The sequence below is a fragment of the Gobio gobio genome (assembly GCF_949357685.1).
Source record: "Gobio gobio genome assembly, chromosome: 2".
Lineage (NCBI taxonomy): Eukaryota > Metazoa > Chordata > Actinopteri > Cypriniformes > Gobionidae > Gobio > Gobio gobio.
The window spans coordinates 18344702-18366736 of NC_137098.1; the positions used below are offsets into that span (position 1 = coordinate 18344702).

A 22035-nucleotide genomic window follows, 5' to 3' on the forward strand; every position below is an offset into this window, starting at 1 on the left:
TCTAAGTTTTGTTTCTTCAAAATGACTAGAAACACAGGTCCCCTCTTGGTCAGTGTGGAGTGATGGTCCCCTGTTGGTAATATAGACGTGTATGTGTGTATGTGTGTGTGTGTGTGTGTGTGTGTGTGTGTGTGTGTGTGTGTGTGTGTGTGTGTGTGTGTGTGTGTGTGTGTGTGTGTGTGTGTGTGTGTGTGTGTGTGTGTGTGTGTGTGTGTGTGTGTGTGTGTGTGTGTGTGTGTGTGTGTGTGTGCGTGCGTGCGCGTGTGTGAGCGAGCAAGCGAGTGAGTTTGTTTTTGTGATTTATGAGGACACAAATCTGTATAATGACACGGGTATTACGATATAAACATGAAATATTTTTAAAATAGCTTTAAAAAAATACTAAAAATGTAAAAAAAATGCTGAATGTTTAGGGGGGGTAGGGGTAGTGTAGGGCCGCCAGGATGATTTAAGGAAAATTAAACCATAATTTTCATAAAATCAGTCTATAGGCCTATTTAAAAGGAATAAATACGCGAAATATATTTGACTTAAATAATGAACAGATTATCAAAAAGAAAGAAAAAACTGTGCAACAGTTGCTGCTGAGTTTGGTTCATTTTTGTGAGGCGCGGCGCTCCTCAAACAAGTTCACGGAAAGGAAACCCAGACGACAGAAAGCGCATCTTGTTTTCTTTATTTACAATAGCACAATGTAAGTAAACACTTTGCAATTTTGAACGATGTCTCTTATTATCTGTATGACCAAAATGACGGAGGAGCCTATTTTATGTTTCCTCTGATCGTTATTTGCGCGTGCACACAACATATTCCAGCATTGCAAACTTGACATCGCAGTCAGTTCATTATCAATATAAAAAATCAACCTAAAATATAAAAAGTTACACAGCTCAGTTTAAATAGTCAGTAGTAGCCTTCAATTCGTGCCATTCAGCGTGAGTTCCGCCACTGTGGTGTTTCCAAGCACATTCTTGCACATGTGAAGAGGATGGTTTTTTCCATCAATATTGGGACGCGAGTGAAGTAGCCTACAAAGCCTATAATAAATAATGGTTTAGCATCCAAATACATCGCGAATATGGAAACATTTGAATTCGAATGAGAGAGTTAGGCTATTTTTAATTCTTGATCTGTTCTGAATACCATTACATTTAAAGGATTTTGTAATGCGTTGTGTCCGGAAGAAATAGGGATAGCTCACAGTTATTGCAGACATGGAGGCGATGGACATTTCACAGCTCACACTTTATCCCCTTTGAAACTTGCGTAACAGTCCGTCACAAACGCTATACCGTCCACAGCATTACTTAATAGACAAAACAACTTGATTTGAGCAACAGAAAACAGAAAATAACCCCCATACATGGGAGTGCTCGAGGCGCGGTGCGCACATGCAATGCATTGCAGACAGTTCAACAGGGAGCGCGCAGCTCCTAAAGGGGCCACACCATATTCCTACTCGTTACAATTAGTTGTGGAGTGAGGGGCACTAAAATAACCTATAGATATACACTTCCGGTGTCCTCGTAAACCAAATGTCTTAAAAACATACTAAATTTGTTTTGTTTTTATTATTTAAGATGTATGTGACGGGTAGGTTTAGGGGTAGGTTTAGAGTAGGGGGATAGAAGATATGGTTTGTACAGGTATTTGTGGTTTATGAGGACACACATGTGTATAATGACATGGGTATTACATTATGTAAACATAGTTTATGAGGACACTTCATAAATTATGAGGATGTTGAATCAGAATTGGAAATAGAATGATGGAATTTACTGAATAGAATTCAAAGAAATTCAACACGGTCACAGTAGTTTTGTACCCACAAAAATAAACTTAATTCAAGATATCTCTAAACGCAAGTCAAGCAGTTTTTCTTCTCAAATACATTTGTCTCTAAATTGAGTTTAAATTCAGTTTTTATTTTTTTTATTTTTTATTATTATTATTATTTAAGAATTTAATACTTTTATTCAGCAATGACACATTCAATTGATCAAAAGTGGCAGTAAAGACATTTATAAAGATTCTTTATCAAATAAATGCTGTTCTTTTGAACTTTATATTCATCAAAGCATCCTGAATAAAGTGTAGCGCATCACGGTTTCAAGGAGCACAACTGTTTTCAACATTGGTAATAATCAGAAATGATTATTGAGCAGTAAATCAGCATCTTTGAATGATTTCTGAAGGATCTTGTGACACTGAAGACTGGAGTAATGATTCGAAAAAAATTCAGCTTTGCATCACAGGAATAAATAATAAACATTTAAAATATATTACAATATCAAACAGTATTTTTGATCAAATAAATGTAGCCTTCATGAGCATAAGAGACTCCTTTCAAAATGAAATATCCCCAAACATTTGACTGGCGTATTATGCGCCACAAACTGTCCTGGTGAAATTAATATCCATTATAAATTTTCATAATTATTAAGTTAATCATTCAAAAGTTAAAATACCAACATAATTCAGGCCTTACATTTAATATGTGTCTGAATTTAGCTGCTCTCTCGCTCTCTTGGTTGTAATTAATGATTGTGGAGGTGTGAGCATTAATGAGTGAAGAGGCAATTAAGAGCTGCTCCCTTGATCGACCTCCTCCCTCTCTCTCCTTTATCTTTTCTTTCTGTGCCGTCTAATGGAGCAAAGCAGTATGACAAGATCTACACCTCTCCATCAGCCAACGATTCTCACTCCGTCTGCAGCCATTCTTTATTTAGTCCCTCCTCTGTTCTGTCTCTTCTCCTTTCTTTATCACATTCTACCTCCTGAGGCGTGTTTCTGCTGCCATCTGTAGGACTCACGCTGCGTTCGCGGGTCGCAGTGTTCACTTCTCTCTACACACTCAGCAAGAAACACACTTCACTTCTTGTCATCAAACACAGACAACGCTCGAGTTGCACACATTGAAGGTTTTCAGTGCATGATATGCTAATGTGTATAAATATATAGATGTATTTGACCTGAACAGCATTTAGGAAGACATTTCTAAATTATCATGATATTTGGCATTTTTTATTATCTGCATTAGTATGGGGCGCCGTTTGTAAAGCGACTCACGCTGAAAATAACAGCAACATTTTGACACATTTAGCTTCAAACAATGTTTAAAAAACTGGTATGAATTTTTGGGGGTCACTTTTTTAGCACATTTACAACAATATTTATCAACTTAGAGATATTTTAAATAGTTAAATCTAAATCTAAATGTTAAATCTAAATGTTAAATCTAAATGCTAAATCTAAATGTTAAATCTAAATGTTGAATCTAAATCTAAATGCTAAATCTAAATGTTAAATCTAAACGTTAAATCTAAATGTTACATCTAAATCTAAATGTAAAATCTAAATGTAAAATCTAAATGTTAAATCTAAATACAAAATCTAAATCTAAATGTTAAATCTAAATGTTAAATCTAAATATAAATGTTGAATCTAAATGTTTCGGGTGAAACTAAATATTTAACTAATATGCAAATTCAGAATGCAGATAACCGGTTTTAAAATTTAGATTTTACATTTAGATTTTACATTTAGATTTAGATGTAACATTTAGATTTAACGTTTAGATTTAACATTTAGATTTAGCATTTAGATTTAGATTCAACATTTAGATTTAGATTTAACATTTAGATTTAGATTTAACATTTAGATTTAGCATTTAGATTTAACATTTAGATTTAGATTTAGATTTAACATTTAGATTTAGATTTAGATTTAACATTTAGATATAACATTTAGATTTAGATTTAGATTTAACATTTAGATTTAGATTTAACATTTAGATTTAACAATTAACATTTAGATTTAACATTTAACATTTAGATTTAACTATTTAAAATATCTCTAAGTTGACAAATATTGTTGTAAATGTGCTAAAAAAGTGACCGCCAAAAATTCATACCAGTTTTTTAAACATTGTTTGAAGCTAAATGTGTCAAAATGTTGCTGTTATTTTCAGCGTGAGTCGCTTTACAAACGGCGCCCCATACATTAGCTGATAAGCTTTAGGACATTTTTTAAATGATTTATTCAGTTCAAATGATTATGTTTTTGGTAGTGCTTTATAATAAGTATATAGTAATAATGTACTTACAAATCATTAACAATTTATTAGTTTATAGTTAATTCATAGTTCATATATTGCAATCTCTACATTGTTAATATATTGATAGGCTATATACAAATAGTGAGTTCTTCATTCATTATCACTGTAATTAGCACAATTATTATTATTATTTAATTTGCTTGTAATAAAAGAAATGTTAATTGGTTGTAAATGGTTCTCACCTTAGATTAGGTCACGGAAAATGTTATTAATTAAATACATTTTAATTAATAATCGTGGTAACACTTTACAATAAGGTTGTATTAGTTAACATTTTTTAATGCATTAGTTAACATGAACTAATCATGAACAACACCTCTGTTCAGCGTTAGTTCATCTTTTTTAATGTTAGTTCAAAAAAATCCAGCTGTTCATGGTTTGTTCATTTTAGTTCACAGTGCATTAACTAATGTTAGAAATTAACATTATCAAAGATAAATAAATGCTTTATAAGTGCAGTTCATTATTAGTTCATGTTAACTAATGTAGTTAACTAATGTTAACTAATGAACCTTATTGTAAAGTGTTACCATAATGGTTAATTACAATGACAATGAATGAAGAATATTAAAATACAATTAATATATTAACAATGTAGAGACTACAATATATTAATAGGAATTAACTATAAACTAATAAGTACTTTACTACGGTATATTATAGTGTTATAAAGTCTTTTTTTTTAATTTCTTCATTTTCAAATGATCAATTTACTAAATTATTAAAGAAATATAAATGGTAACACTTTAGGTAACAATGAGAAATGCATTTGTTACGGTGTTTAGTAATCTTTGTTAGTGTTATTTAATATAAAACAACTGCTACTGTACATTTTAGTTCATGTTAGCTCAGGTTCATTAAATAATATGAACAAATACAACTTTTGATTTAAGTAATGTATTAGTAAATGTTGAAATAAACATTAACTAAGCTTAATAAATGCTTTAGAAGTATTGTTCATTAACATTATTCACCATTTTTAAATTAAATTGTGTATTTTTTATATCAGCCAAGATATCGGTATAAACATCAACCATCAAAACATCCATATCAGTCGACCAAATTTCCCAAATCAGTCCGTGTTGTTGGTGTCAGTGCTGCTGTTTGAGTGCTGATCTAAACTCTAGTATTGTCTCCACTCTTCACATGATTGATACAGCAAAGTGAGGGCAACTTTGTCTTTGTCTCCGCTGACATTTTAATGTTGATTCATCTTTATAGTGAGTGTGCAGTAAGTGGATGAGTTATGCTTGTCTTACTGTCCCCACCCTCATTTTTTTAAAACAGATACAGGGACAGTCTGAAGATGAGATGACAGAGCTGATTTTCAGAATCAGTTTCATTCTATTTAAAAAAATATAAACTTGTTTTGTTAGCAAGTCAAAAGCTTATCTAATTCAAAAAAATAATGTTATTCAATTACACATATACTCTAAAGTTTGAAATTTGGAGATCTTTTTGGTTTTTGAAAGTCTCTTGTTCTCTCCAAGGCTGCATATGTGTTCAAACATACAGTAAAAACAGTAATATTGTGAAATATTATTGCTGTCACGCCTGGTTGCAGCAAGATGAAGTAAAAGTGCAGGATTTAATTGAAGCAGTCTTAAAAACAAAATACTCTGTAATCACTGTCTTCAACCATGGGAACAGAACAAACATAATAAGACGGGAACCGAACAAGAACTAAACAAAACACAGGATATATATACAGATCAAACTAATCAACGTAATGAGACACAGCTGACATATCTAACCAAACAATGAGTAACCAAGGAGACTAACCAGAAGCGGGAACAAAGGAAACCGAAAAGCTCAAGCACAGACAAAATAAGACATAAACATGAATAGATTTTAAAATGTAATTTATTTCTGTGATGCAAAGCTGAATTTTCAGCATCATTACTCCAGTCTTCAGTGTCACATGATCCTTCAGAAATCATTCTAATATGTCGATTTGCTGCTCAAGAAACTGCTCTTTATTATCAATGTTGAAAACAGTTGTGCTGCTTCATACTTTTGTGGAAACCGTGATGCATTTAGTTCAGGATTATTTGATGAGTAGAAGATTCAGAAGAACATGATTTGTTTGAAATTGATATCTTTTTGTAACTTGTCTTTACTGTCACTTTTGATTAATTGAATGTCTTTGCTTAAATAGAAGTATTCATTTCTTTCAAATCTCACTGTCCCCAAACGATTAAACGGTAGTGTAAATATAGTTTAAAGATAAGATTTTGAGAGCTGATTTTAAGAATAATTTGATAAAATACAAATAAAAATCTAACACTTATAACAAACTTGGCAAAACAATTTGACCAAAAAGTAAATTTCATTACAGACACATTAAAAATACCATCGCACATTTGATCAAAATTCTCTTGAATGATGATCAGGACAGAGACAGTAATTAATTATGTTGTTATTCATCAATACTGGTAATATTTTAAACATAGTTTTAAGAAATTTTATTTCAAAATTGTATATATTTAGAAGAGCCCCTAACTGAAGAATAACCATTTTATTACATTCATTTGTATTAAAAAAATGTAAACAAAATGTATATACAGTGTGTGTGTGTGTGTGTGTGTGTGTGTGTATATATATATATATATATATATATATATATATATATATATATATATATATATATATATATATATATATATATATATATAAATTCATACTCAAAGTGGTATAATTAATGATAAATGACAAAATAAATGATAAAATAAATTAGCGTACTATACAATATGTATGCGTCCTAAAAAATCGCTCGCTATAGTTTAAACAAATGTTGTGTAGTACTGATGTGCGCAATGACTGAACTAATCTATTGATGCCAAATGATCATTAAGGAATCTTACTAAAAATGGCCAAAAACTTCTCTTCACATAGCTGAAACGCTCCCGGTATAACACACACATGCCAGCCATTATCATTGTGTACTTTTATTATTTTGAGAGCGAATGGTTACTCTGATAAAATCATATTGACTGAGTGTTCATAAACACAAACCCTTGAGTAAACACACACACACACACCTCTACACCTTCATCAGCTCAAAAACAAACATAATTAAACAGCCGTCCAATAAAAGCACCTGTAAGCCTGTCGGTCACCAATCAAATCGATCCATTACTAAAGTCACTGTGCTTAGTGAGTGAGTTTTTCATCCAATTCACACAGAGTGTGTCTGTGTGTGTATTGATCAAACACATTTGTGTCTCTGTTCTTTAACAAGAAGGATGAAAGCACTAGAGTGCTTCTAATGTACGTGATGGTAAGAGCGGAGGAAGTTTTTATAAGGCCAGCTACATTTTGCAACAATCTACTGCTGCACACTTTACACAGACTATAAATCTGCATCTGCTTTTCACAGAGTTATGAAGGCTTAAAATGTAGATGCTGTTTCTCTCTGCTGCGTTAGATGTGCATGCGTGACATGCAAACTCATGACTATTTCTTTCATGCAATAGAAAAGGAGGAATGGAAAAAAGCTGCCCTTTTTAAGTAAATGTGAACTGAAGAACTACAAATGTAGTTTATTCAAATAAATTATATTCCGTAATTATTCGCAAATTTTCCATTTTCTTCTGAAGCCGTATATGGAAGTCAGTTGGCGCCACGAATTTAAAAAAGTAAATAATAAAGACTTTTTTCACAATTCTAAATTAACATTTTGTACTTTTTTTGCGACTTTTATTTCTCAATTGTGACTTTTATATCTCATAATTCTGAGGTAACGTCTCGCAATTCTGATTTTTTTCCACAGAATTGTGAGTTTATAACACAATTATGACTTTATTTCTCACAAAATTGAGCCATCAGCTTGCAATTCAGTAATTTTAATCATGCAGTTTAATTTTTCTTGAGATGATATCTCACAATTCTGACTTATTTTCTCTGAATTCTGAGTTCATATCTCTTTTAAGGGAAGCCTAGTTTTGTGGACAAAACAAAAGGATCGACTCGCAGTTCTGAGCAAAAAAATCAGAATTGCAAGATGTAAACTTAGAATTTTGTGAATAAAATTCAGAAGTGTGAGATGTTAATTTAGAATTCAGAAAATAAAAGTCGTAATTGCAAAATGTTAACTCAGAATTCCAAGAATGAAAGTCATAGTTGTGAGATATAAACTCACAGTTCTGAGAAAAAAAGACCAAATTGTTATTACCACAAAATTGGGCGATATAAACTTAAAATTATGAGAAATAAATTCCGAGTTGAATGTAATAGACTCACAGAAAAAAAAGTCTGAATTTTGACATGTCTTCATTTGTTTGCAGAGTTCAGTACTGAACACATTGCATCCTTTACATAAAGGAGAAGTAAAAATATCCCTGCTTTTATCAGACCGTGTGCAGGCACATCCCAAGAACTTTTCTTCTTTGAAGTTTGGGGCAATTTTGTTGAACCTGCATGAAATGATCTGTGGTTACTATGTTCTTTGATCTCTAACGAATCCATGATGTGAATAAAGTTAACTTTGACTCCATGCACGTGTGTGTTGCAGGTTCGGGGAAGGCTACACACTGATCGTTCGTGTGTGTGCCGATCAGGCCGACCTGTGCGTGCTGGAGTCGTTTGTGCGGGACACGTTTCCTGGCAGCATTTTGAAAGAGAAACATCACAACACGCTGCAGTACCAGATACCGCAGGGAGAGGGAATGCTTGCGCACATTTTCAGCCAGCTCAACAAACACCAGCAGATGCTGCAGGTGGAGGATTACTCCGTGTCACAGACCACACTAGACCAGGTAAAACTAAAGAAAAGAAAATACAGGCATGCTTGTGTCATTCAACATTCATCTTTAGTAATATAAAGTAACTGCAGGTAAGGATGGGAATCATATCATAATAATGATTCTGCTTTAGAGTCTGACTCCCTTTGTGGAAAACAAGTAGCCTGGTCCTACCAGACTCTCGTACATTTCATTTGTACAGAGAGTCTGGCCACTCTCCATTGACAAGCGTTTACTTCCTTGAAGGCGGCTACTCTGTTGAAGTTTAATACTATTGGATCTGCCCAGAGCCACTCTGGATCTGCCATAACCAATTGCTAACGTTTGGTCGTGGCGTATGTCATCTCAAACTAGCACACGACATCAACGTCATCGTTCTCAGCCACTTCCTCTGTTCGCTGATTGGACCGGTTATAATTTGTCTGGAGAAAAGCAGAGAATATACCGCAATCCCAGAGGGAGTACTGAAGGAAAATTAAAATTGAGCGGAAGTACGTAGAAAACAAGTACAACTGTAATTAAATGAAAATGTTTTGTAGTTTTAAAGCAATTAGCTGACCGCTAGAGTGCTTTATTGACCCACTTTTGTACGATTTTGGGCTGTCCCAGATAAAAGATGACCAATTGTGGCGATTTCTGCGGTTGTGGCTCCTAAACGCTGGTCCTACGTCGTACAGTGAGAAAGGTTCAAAGACATCCGTTGTCACGGTCTTGCAACCAAAGACAGCCTGAAATAATTTTCTAAAATCTCAGTGTGTTTGCTGCTACGACCTGCGTCTACCGATAAATATGACAATACTTCATTGCACATGCGCAGTCCTTTATGTTTTGGTTTTCAGTCTGATCAAGTGCTTACTTTACATGTCCTCTCAATCAGATTAGAAAAGGAATAAACCCCCCCTTTCAATCTGATCAAAATTTAATTAGGATCGAGCTCAATCGGATCGATTAAGGTGTCTACATGATGGCAAGGCATTTCAGTCCAATCAAACTGTCAATCCGATAACTAATGGATAGGAATGTGACGGTGAGGAAATTTTCCCACCGGTTAATCGACGCATGACAACACCGGTAATACCGGTATCACTGGCAGGGCTTTTAAATCGCTAATTCTAAACCGAAAGTAAAATGCGCACGGGATTCATAACGGTGTGGAAAAGTGCGAGTGTTTTCAATGAATTCCTATGGAAGTTGAGCTTCCATAGGAATTAATTGAAAACGTTGTGGACACGCACCGTGAATGACAGTGCGGCCGTGAATGAATGACAGTGCGGCCGTGAATGAATGACAGTGCGGCCGTGAATGAATGACATGTGCATTTACCTTTATTTTGGGGTGGGTTGCTTGAATGGTGGGTTCATTAGCCTATTATTCTTAATGAAAAAGTACAATGACAAACTCACTTTAAAACAAACTTACTTCCGCGATCATCTTGTAGCTCCTCACTCTCTGATGAATGAAATCTGACTCCTGCTGCAAGTTTGTGCTGCGACTCTCGTTCGGCTCAAACTGTATTTAGCAGACACGTTCAGTTTTTAATTGTCTGTTCACTAACTGAGCTAAATGATTTTATTACTATTTAAAATGAAAACGGCGGTGGGGGCGGTGCCATGGTGGGAAAGTGATATAACCAGTGTTGTCCCTGAACACCGGCAACACTGACTATCGCAGCAAGCCTACTAATGGACTATTTGGTTGCATGTAAACGTAGCCACTGACATCTTTATCCTCGTGAAAAAATCCATTTTAACTTTAGTTAAATTAGGAATAATTTAATTGGATAATTATCACTTTTTGTGAGACCTTTTAATTTTTGCTATTATTTTGTGGTTAAATGGTGAATTATTATCATTTTCCGAGAAACTGGATGGACTTTGTCATTCCAAGCCTGTATAACTTTCTTTCTTCTGTTGAAAACACACAATGGAACACTCAATGATCACTAAAACTATTTGGTTACCAAAAATATATACAGTCAAACCAAAAATTATTCAGACATCAGATATATTTTTTTACTAGTGGGTGCAGGACACTATAGTTAATTTATGTAAGTGAGGATAGCTAAATAAAGTAAACTGTGACATATTATACCCAAAAATTCTTCATACAGTGGACTACCAGTAAAAATGATACAAATTTGGGACCAAAATGATTCAGACACTTTGACCTGACTATGTTTTGTGTAAGTGTTTTTCTTTAATTGCTAATGCAACCTTTTACACCACAGAGTGAGAAAAATTAAGCAAGGCTTGGTAATTTGTTGACCTAAATTGGTATTATCTAATTGTGTACTTAAATTGAACAGCTGACAGATGATTGGTTGATTGTAATCATTACATTCCTTTCTATCAAAGTTATCTGACATTATCAAGATGAATTTGTTCTGACAATTTAACTGTTAGAAGAGTTATTCTTTTATTACCATTTTCTAAACTATAGCGAATAGCGAATAAACTGTGATAATGTGAGAAAATGTTGAAGGTGTCTGAATACATTTTGGTTTGACTGTATACATTTGCAAGGTTTTTTTCTTTCTTTTTTTTTCTGGGAACTACTAAGCATGTGTGTGTTTGACTGACACACTTGACATCTTTTTCCTGTGTCTGAGTGTAACCCAGCCCTCTAGCTTCTCTTTTCAACTCCTTCAACTCCTTGATCTGGAGTTAGAGACTAACAGACTACTGTAAATGCTCGTCGACTCCAGTAAATCATCATTTGGACGTGCTGTCAGTATGAAACACTTCACATTACCTTACATATTATCTGCAGTTTCTGCTATGTGTCTGGTAGAAATGGCTAGTATATCCAGAAAAGACACTCTATGGATGGGATTGTGTTTGGACCCTGGAAGTCCAGACTATCCATAAACGTCATACTCATAAGCAGATCAAATTTGAGCAATCTTTATAACTCTGATTATGATCCCTAACATTTCCTTCTCTATCCAAGCGCATTTTATCTCTGGTTTTCTGAGTGTATGAGAGGCATATTCAGCGGGTTTCTCACTGCCATCCGACATCTTGTAAAAAATGAATCTCATGCCAATATTGCTGCATGTTAGTCATAATGAACTGACACTGAAGGGCGACGGCAGTAAGACCCAGTTAAAGCTGACACTTGATGGGGTTACTAGCTGGGCTGGATTATCCAATGTGCTTTTTTTTTACATTTCCGATAACAGTGTAAATAGTGTGTCTTGTTGGCAAAAAACCGCGTTCCACTTAACGCCTCCAGTGGCGTAGGCCGTAGGGAGTGTGGCACCTGAAAGTAGCTTTTGACACGTTCAACCTGAGTTCAAATCCACCTTTTGCCGAATTCGCTCTTCTCCCTTTTCCCATCACATATCAGATCGGAAAGAAAATATTTGAAAAGTGGAAATAAAGAAACCCTTACTGACTGTTTAATAATAAAGTGTTTATAGGTGTAGGGAGGGCTTTATTGTCCCAATAAGATGGCATCCATTTAATAATTTTAATAAATATAGTAATTTACACTCTGTCATTACTGCATCCTGTTAATGTACAACAATAGAGGGTATGCATTGATGTCACTTTCCCGCCTAAACATGCCCCCTCAGCCGGACTGAGTGTCAAAAGATCTGCTGCATGACTGGATTTAATAGGGGAAACCACGAAAACGCGAGTCAAACAAACTATTATCAGTTTAAACTAAAGGTTGGACTCGATATAAGTGTTCCTTACAACTTACCAAAGATCCAGTGATCCATGGATATTGAAAGGCTGCCAGGATCATGTGTCCTGACATTTACAGTGGTGGCCAAAATTATTAGAACACTTGGCATTAGGGATGTGACGGTGAGGAAATTTTCCCACCGGTTAATCGACTTCTGACAATGCCGGTATCACCGGCGGGGGCTTTTGAATTGCTCATTCTAAACGGAAAGTAAAAATGCGCATCGCCTGCTCGGGCATTCATAACGGTGCGGAGCAAAGCATGTGTTTTCAATGAATTCCTATGGAAGTTAAGCTTCCATAGGCATGAACTGAAAACACGCCAGTGGACACGCACCATGACAAACTCACTTAAATGGGCGCTTTTACATTTAGCTTTGAAACCAAATCTTCCGCCGTCATCTTGTCAATCATCTCCTCACTCTCATGATTGATGAAATCTGACTCCTGGTGCTAGTTTGTGCTGCGACTCTCGTTCGGCTCACGCTTCATTAAGCAGACACGTTCAGTTTTGAATTGTAGTCTCTGTTCTCTAACTGAACTAAATTATTTTATTGCTATAAAAAGTTTTCGCCTGAACACCGGTAAGGCCGGGTTTCACACTGCACGCGTTAGCAGGTTAACAGATTAGAGCATTCACACCGCACGCAGAGGCGGCGTGGCAGCGCGTAGCAGGAACAGAGCAGAAGCAGCAGTGCCGCGATCGTTTCGGCGCTGAGTCTATTTTTGCCGCACTGCTCACGCTGAATTAAAGCTACAGTGGATTGTTCTTGATCAAAACTGACCTGATTAACATGGAAAATAACAAATTTCACCATGAAATCATGGAGTGAAGTGTCCCGTGTGTTTCACGATCAACATATGACATCCAGCGCTGTGAAAAAATTAAATAAAATACACGAAAACACAACACTGCCAGAAGTTTTTGCCCAAACTTCAAAAGCCTGTTTAAATGATTAAAACTAGAAGCATATCTTCACTTTAATGTTACATTTATCATGTGAACTACTTATATACAACATGGTATATGCATGTGTTTGGGACAGAGGGGAACACGGTTGCATTTGCTGCAGATATATGCTGCCCATCATAAATCAAAGCACGAGACAGACAGGGGTCGGAGGAGAAGACCGGAAAATGTGACAATATTATAAGATAATGGACAATATTCGTCTGTATTTGCAATACACATGCCGCGGTTCAGCTGCACGAGACAAACGCTGCCAGTGTGAATGCACAACGGGGGCGCGCGGCTCCCGCTCTCCATATGCACCGCTCCTGCCCTGCCAATGCACTGCTTGCGCGTGCGGTGTGAAGCCAGCGTAACACCGGCAACACGACTATCGCAGCAAGCCTACTTGGTTTCAGTTGTTTTTGTTGAATTGGCCATTACAATACCCATAAAACGATTGAAATATCTACATGATTATACTCTATAAACCATCGAATAAGGAGATTTAGGTCATTTTCCTTACAAAAAAAACAAGCTTGGCCTATTTCACTGTCAATGTCACACAGTCATGTTCCTTCACAGAAGCCAAATAACTTGTGTAATCATTGTCAGGTGTTATTTTGGTTAAATTGATGGTGATGCAAGAGTCTTTTGAATGTACAAGGCCTATCCTGCTCATTAAGTGGTTGGTAACATCAAGGTTTTGTCACTGAGAACACACCACCAATTGGTATAAATTCCTCTAGCCTCTAGAAATACTCTTGAAGCACATGTTGCTCTTTGAACATGGCTAAGGTGAAGAAGGAGCTAACGAATGAGCAACGGGTTCAAATAAAGATGATGGTGATCTCAAAATTAGATTTAAGGACCGAAGAAAGACTTCACCAGAACTACATGACAAGATCAACGCACCAATGACTAATGTTGCAACAGTGTCTTCAAGAACTGTGCATCAGAAACTGGGAGAATAAGGAGTTTTTGGCAGAATAGCAGCAAAGAAACATTTATTGAAAGAGAAAAATAGAGTGAAACGCCTGAAATTTGCAAAAGAACACAAGAAATGGACAGATTGGTATGAAGTGTTGTGGACTGGTGAGTCCAAGTTTGAACAGTTTGGCAACAAGCAAAGAGTGTATGTTCGATGGAGGAAGGGGGAGAGATATAAAAATGAGTGTCTCATGCCAATAGTTAAATACGGAGGGGGTAGTATTATGGTGTGGGGTGCCATTTCAGCCTCAGGAACAGGTGACTTAGTGAAAATTGATGGCATCATGGATAAGAAAGTATACCACAACATTCTGGTGAGGCACGAAGTACCCTCAGATGGTATTCTGTGCCTCACCTAGGCCCAATAAGTTGTCTTTGAAGAGGACTTGGAAATGACCCGAAACATTCTTCTGCTGGAACATTGAAAATGATGGACAGGCCCCCTCAAAGTCCGGACCTCAACCCCATCGAGCACATTTGGGGCGAGTTGGAAAATAAACTGGAGAGATTTATTGTACATTCAAAGGAAAGTTGCAGAAGGCATGGGATACCATTAGTGTTGAAGTTCTCAGAGGAAATATATCGACACTATGCCAGAGAGATGTGCTGCGGTAATTGCTGTAAAAGGTGGACATACCAAATATTAAAGGTAAAAGTGGATAAAAACATTATGACTCACTTCATCTGATATTTGATGGTCAGAGCAACCATCTGCATGTTTCAAGAACATTATGAAATGAAATGTTTTGGATGTAAAAAAGGTCAAGATTTACAGATATGTCAGGTGTGCTAATAATTTTGGCTACCACTGTATATGTGCCTGATTTGACACCGGGGGAATACATTAAGCAAATTTGCCATTGAACGCTTTATATAAATACAATATAGGTAGGTCTAAATCCAAGTGTTATATATCGTTATATCATCCAGCCCTATGGTTTTTGACGGTGTTTATTTAAAAACATCCAGTTATGCAGAAAATAAGATGGTAAACATTTAATTGATTAATTGACTATACGATATATAACAAAAAAAAAAAAACCTAAAATTCAACATATTGACACAAAATGATAAACGCCAATCCACTTTTTCTACACAGAATTGATTTTGTTGTAGTACCGTATATTAAAGCAATGCATTTGAAAGGAATGGCGTTATATCAGACAGATCAAGCCATTATTTGTATAGAGCTCCGGAGGTTGACGTCACGCAGCCTAAACTCCGCCATTTTGGCAGGCAATCAGGGGAGCGCTAGAGCGGCTGTAGCATTGGTATCTATAAAATAATTTAAAACCGGACTGTTTAAACCTTACTATTTAAACATGGTGGACTGCAGAACAGGCGGGGGAAAGCAAAGGGGAAATCATTTTATCGTATTAAGTTGTTGAAATGCCGTGAATTTCAGTTTATTCTTCATTCTTAACTACTTTTGCCTCAAGTAACTAACGATACAATTTCCCATTAAATACAATACTTAATCATGAATAACATAAGTGTTTTTTTATATATAAATAACATTCAGAAACTGTAAGCTATTTGAAACTAAATTAAGGATCAATAAATAAATACTGAAACCAAAAAAATAAGAAATGACATTTATTGATTATGACTGATCTTATTTGACATGACCTATGGAACAGATGCACACAGGTTCGGACGGGTTCTTGTTAACCGCTAACATATAACGTTAATCCATTCACATGTTTTCTCTCTTAAAATATAAGCGCATGTATATGTCAGCATTATCATGTACGTGTTAAGAATTGAAGTCTGTCCTGTAAAACAAGAGCGTACTGATGCAGTTCAGTCTGCCTGCTATTCTATCTGTTAATGTTACTCCTGATCGGAGGCTTCCGTATATATTTAGTTTATACGTAGATTTAGGCTTCAACTAAGTTTAATGGTGCAACGCAAAACTATTCAGTTGTGCATAAGTTGTAACTTAGTGCCCATTTACGTCAAAACTAGGCTAGTTGTAACTTGCGTACAGCTGGTGCAACAGGTGTCCTGACAGGAAAGCTATCTGTTCTTTTATCAAGCACCCCGGGGGGCATTATAGGGATCGGTTATGTTTAATCTATTAAGTTTTGCTATGTACAAGTCTATGTCTTTTGAATTAAAAGTGCGCAGTGAACTCCGTTGCCTTGAAACTCATGCTGGCGCCGGCTGTTCCTGCCTGCCAAAATGGCGTTGTAAACAGAATGGGTCACGTGACCTCCGGAGCTCTATAGGGTTGAAATTTCACAGAAGAAAAAGGCAATGTGTGTATTGTAAAAAACAACAACTATAAAGCAGTGTTATTTTATTTTTTATTTTAGTTTGAATTTCTCTCATTTTTATGTTTATTTTTAGTTACATTTTAATAACTTTTTTAAATGTGTTTAGTATATAGGTGTAATTTTAGTTTTAGTTTTTATTTATTTCCAGTTAATACTTTTGGTGATTATACTTAAACCAGGCAACATTTCTAATGTTCATTTAGTTTAAGTTGAACTAAAATTTACATTTTGATTTTGATTTTGTTTCAGCTTTATTTTTATTTACAGAAATGTTTTTAATAGTTTGTTTTAGTTTACAATAATAACCCTACCATAAAGACACTGAGATCATGACGTTTCAATTTGAATCTAAGCAGCCATTCAATCTCTTTCTCTCTGTTTCTCTCAGGTTTTTGTGAATTTTGCACGGCAGCAGCGTGATGAAGAGGACGGTGCGTTTGAGAACGCTGTGGATCTGAATGATGAAATACAAACATCAGCAACATAAATCAAACATCAATCAGAAGAAACCAGCAGTTACAGGCACTTTATCATGGTTTATTTATTTATTTTACATCATGTAGGCCAGCGAAATTTGAAGATTTAGTTTAAAACATCAGAGAGAAAACCTCAGGGGTGGTTTTTATACAATATTTTTATCCAAAGAATTTATAATGAAACATCTGCTTTAAAATGAAATACTCCACATTTATTTTCACACACATTATATTTTTGCCAAATGCTAAGAGATTATATATTTAAAATCACATTGTGCACTGTAGCGGAAGAGTAAAGAACTAATAATTTACACTTTACATTTTGGGGTGATTTGGGGTTTATTTTTCCAGAGAGGGAGAACGGAGAGAAATTTCAGCTTTATTGTCAATTTGTTTTCTAGTTGTCGGTTGTACTTATTGAAAGACCACATGCATTGATTTTTGCTTTTGAATCTCAGGATAAAATGTCATGCACTTTAGAGCAGCGTTTCCTAACCTTTTCTGTCTTATCTACCCGTACTACCACGTCAATGAGGCTCAAGTACATTTATTTTATACTGCAAGTCATATTTTCTCTTTTATAGGTTTGTAGGTAACACTTTACAATAAGATCCCAATAGTTAATGCATTAAGCAACACATTTGCTAAAGTATTTATGGTAACACTTTAGTTTAGGGTACAATTCTACAACACTATTAACTAGTTGCTTATTAGCATGCATATTACTAGGATATTAGCTGTTTATTAGTACTTATAAAGCACATATTAATGCCTTATTCTGCATGACCATATTGTACATCCCTTAATCCTACCCAATACCTAAACTTAACTGCCTTACTAACTATTAATAAACCGTTATTTTGATCTTATTGAGGCAAAAGTCATAGTTAATAGTTAGCTAAAAGTGAGAATCTGACCCTAAACTAAAGTGTGACCGTATTTAATTTTTCTTAAATTTAGTTAAAAATATCACAACTGTTCATGATAGCTCAGGTCCATTAAATAATATTAACAGATACAACTTATTAAGTTGTATTTGAATAATGTGAGTTCATGTTAACTACTGTAGTTAACTTATGTTACCAAATGGAACCTTATTGTAAACTGTTAGCGTTTTGTACAAGCAATGATCAAAATCAGTTTTGTCCTTTAAGGGTATATGTACCTGCGGTTAGGAATGACTGCTTTAGACAGTTAGACGTGTTTGTAGGACAGAGAGGGATGTGATATATGCAACATGAAATGCAATGAGAATTTTTTTTTACCTCAAACACACACAGAAGATCTTATCACTTATCTGCTCCTAATCATACCGTTTATTCTGCATTCGTATGCACTCCCATGATCCTTTGAGTCTGCTGCTCAGATGTTTGTTCTGCTTATTGCTTTATGCACAGACACACATTAAACATTTGCACACTCTGCCGAGTCTCCGAGTTTCATTTCACAGATCCAACCTTTCCTACTGCAGTCAGATCCAAAGACACTCACTTGAGCTGTTTCTCTCCATTTCTCATTTCATTGAAGTTCTATAGTATTACAACTTCCAAATAGGAGCAGCGTTTTTGAAATGGGGTCATCCCGGAAATGCCTTTTTACTCTGTAAAAAAAAACGTCTCGGTTACGTATGGTAACCCTCGTTCCCTGAAGGAGGGAACGGAGACGTACGTCGGACGTACCGACGAATTGGGATCACTTCTGGGAGCCCCTATCAGCTTCGAGCTATCTAGAACCGGCCAATGAACAATTGGCGTGCGAGATTTGCATCTCGCGCTCCGCCCCGCGCCGCGGGTATAAACAGGAAGCGAGAGCGAATGCACGCTGTTTTTCACTGAGGAGCCACACGTAGTGGCTCGACCTGCAGTGATGGTACAGCAACTGTGGCGACGGGACGTACGTCTCCGTTCCCTCCTTCAGGGAACGAGGGTTACCATACGTAACCGAGACGTTCCCATTCAGTCGGTCACGTTCGACGTACGTCGGACGTACCGACGAATTGGGATCCCCTATGGAAAACGCCATAGTTACTACCACTTCCAGCGCCCAGCGATGAGCCCCACAGACCCCGATCTGATGCGGGCGGGTAGGTTCACGCAGGGAGAGTCAAAGCTGCTGTTCCGCAAGACCCACTCAGCTGACTGTATTGGATAACGCTGGGAAAGCGTGCCTGTGAAGGCAGCTGCGGAAGCCACATCATGCCCAGAGGGAGTTAACATGTGGAGAATACACGTATGGGCTGGCCGTGGGCAGCACAACATACGGAAGTCTCAGGGGTGGCCCCGGCCAATTAGGAGGGAGACAACACGTACCTGAGACGGCAGAGGAGCTCTGCCGAGGGAAAGACACGGGCTCGCCGTAGGGAGCCGTACCGTGGAAGAATACACATATGGGACCGCCGTGGGGGTCACTACATACGGAACCCAGCCTAACACAAGTTCCACCAATGCATACGAGTGTTAGACCTGGCGTCGAACGCTCCGCCACGTCCGACTGCCGCGGGTTGCGGAGGACTCAACAGGGTTCGCCGTTCCGGGGAACTCGACTGGAGCGGAAAAGCGCACGCATCCGTCTACCATAGGGGAGGGAATGGCGCAGCAAGCCGACACTAGAACGGGTACTTCGGTGTTACTGACTATGGGAAGTGAGCACACAGGAAGACACCGGCTCTACACGGAGGCTATAGAATCTAGCGAACGTGTTAGGTGTCGCCCAGCCCGCAGCTCTACAGATATCTGTCAGCGAGGCGCCACGAGCCAGCGCCCAGGAAGAGGCAACACCCCTAGTGGAGTGGGCTCTTAACCCGAGCGGGCAGGGCACGTCTTGGGACTGATAAGCCAAGACGATGGCATCCACTATCCAGTGGGCCATCCTCTGCTTGGAGACAGCCTTTCCCTTCTGCTGTCCTCCGTAACAGACGAAGAGCTGCTCTGAGGTCCTGAAGCTTTGCGTTCTATCCACGTAAGTCCGGAGAGCACGGACGGGACAGAGAAAAGCTAGGGCTGGGTCTGCCTCCTCCGAAGGCAGCGCTTGCAGGCTCACCACTTGGTCCCGGAAGGGAGTAGTGGGAACCTTGGGCACATATCCAGGCCGGGGTCTCATGATCACATGAGAGTTACCGGGCCCGAATTCCAGGCACGATTCGTCGACCGAAAATGCCTGCAGGTCCCCTACCCTCTTGATGGAGGCCAACGCAATCAGGAGTATAGTCTTTAACGACAGTATTTTCAACTCAGCTGACTGCAGAGGCTCAAAGGGTTCTCTCTGTAGTGCAGTTAGCACCAGAGCTAAGTCCCAAGAGGGTATAGAGGGAGGACGAGGAGGATTTAATCTCCTTGCTCCCCTAAGGAACCTGACGATCAGATCGTGCTTACCTAGAGATTTTCCATCTACGAGCTCATGATTAGCGGCGATAGCGGCGACATAGACCTTGAGGGTGGAGGGAGACAGCCTTCGCTCCAACCCATCCTGTAGAAAGGTAAGCACAGAAACGATCGAACATCTTCGGGGGTCTTCTCGGCGAGAAGAGCACCAGTCGACGAACAGGTTCCACTTCAACGCATAGAGGCGCCTCGTAGAGGGGGCTCTAGCGGAAGTGATGGTGTCAACTACCGCTTGCGGTAGGTCACCTAGAACCTCCGCGTCCCGTCCAGGGACCAAACATGGAGTTTCCAGAGGTCCGGACGCGGGTGCCATAGGGTGCCCCGTCTCTGAGTCAGGAGGTCCTGTCTCAGAGGAATGGGCCAGGGAGGTGCTGTCGCGAGGAGCACTAGTTCCGGGAACCAAGTCCGGTTGGGCCAATACGGAGCGACCAACAGGACCTGCTCCTCGTCCTCCCTGACTTTGCACAGTGTCTGCGCAAGAAGGCTCACTGGGGGAAACGCATACTTGCGTTCTTCCCGGGGCCAGCTGTGGGCCAGGGCATCCGACCCGAGGGTCCCCTCGGTCAAGGAATAAAACCGCTGACAGTGGGTCGTCTCTGGGGAGGCAAACAGGTCTACCTGTGCGGCCCCGAAACGACTCCAGATTAGCTGGACCGCCTGGGGATGGAGTCGCCATTCTCCCGGAAGTACCTGCTGACGTGACAGCTCGTCGGCCGCACGATTGAGCAGGCCCGGAATGTGAACGGCACGAAGCGACCTCAGATGCTTCTGACTCCATAAGAGGAGATGGCGGGCGAGTTGCGACATGCGACGGGAGCGTAGACCACCCTGTTTGTTGATGTACGCTACGGCCGCAGTGTTGTCCGTCCGGACCAGAACGTGCTTGCCTCTGAGCGGAACTTTGAAGCGGCTGAGTGCAAGACGAACTGCTAACAACTCGAGGCAATTGATATGCCATTGCAGTTGAGGCCCCGTCCACAGACCCGAAACTGCAAGCCCGTTGTACGTGGCACCCCAACCCGTGGATGAGGCATCCGTGGAGACAACGGAGTGCCTGGACACTTGTTCTAGGGGTACTCCCGCCCGGAGAAACAGAGGGTCCGACCACGGGCCGAAGGTTTGGCGGCACCTCGGAGTCACTTGGACGCGGAGGGAACCGCTGTGCCACGCCCATCTCGGGACTCGATCGTGTAGCCAGCGTTGAAGCGGTCTCATATGAAGCAATCCGAGCGGCGTTACTGCGGCTGCGGATGCCATATGCCCCAGGAGCCTCTGAAAATGTTTCAGTGGAACCGCTGTCCTGCCTCTGAACGAATTCAGGCAGTTCAACACCGACTGGACGCGCTCCTCGGTGAGGCGCGCAGTCATGGCGACCGAGTCTATCTCCATACCGAGAAAAGAGATCCTCTG

The 22035-nt window shown here is 38.6% G+C and overlaps 1 protein-coding gene across 1 annotated transcript in view; it reads left to right on the top strand.

The window, feature by feature from the left end:
* LOC307122627 (phospholipid-transporting ATPase ABCA1-like) overlaps window positions 1–18662 on the top strand; it is a 111218-nt gene extending 92556 nt beyond the window's left edge. The window contains exons 21-22 of the mRNA XM_079810736.1: window positions 8631–8874; window positions 17158–18662. Coding sequence (XP_079666862.1) covers window positions 8631–8874; window positions 17158–17256 — 343 coding nt within the window. The 3' untranslated portion in view covers window positions 17257–18662. The remainder of the gene's footprint in view (window positions 1–8630; window positions 8875–17157) is intronic.
* Window positions 18663–22035: the final 3373 nt, after the last annotated feature.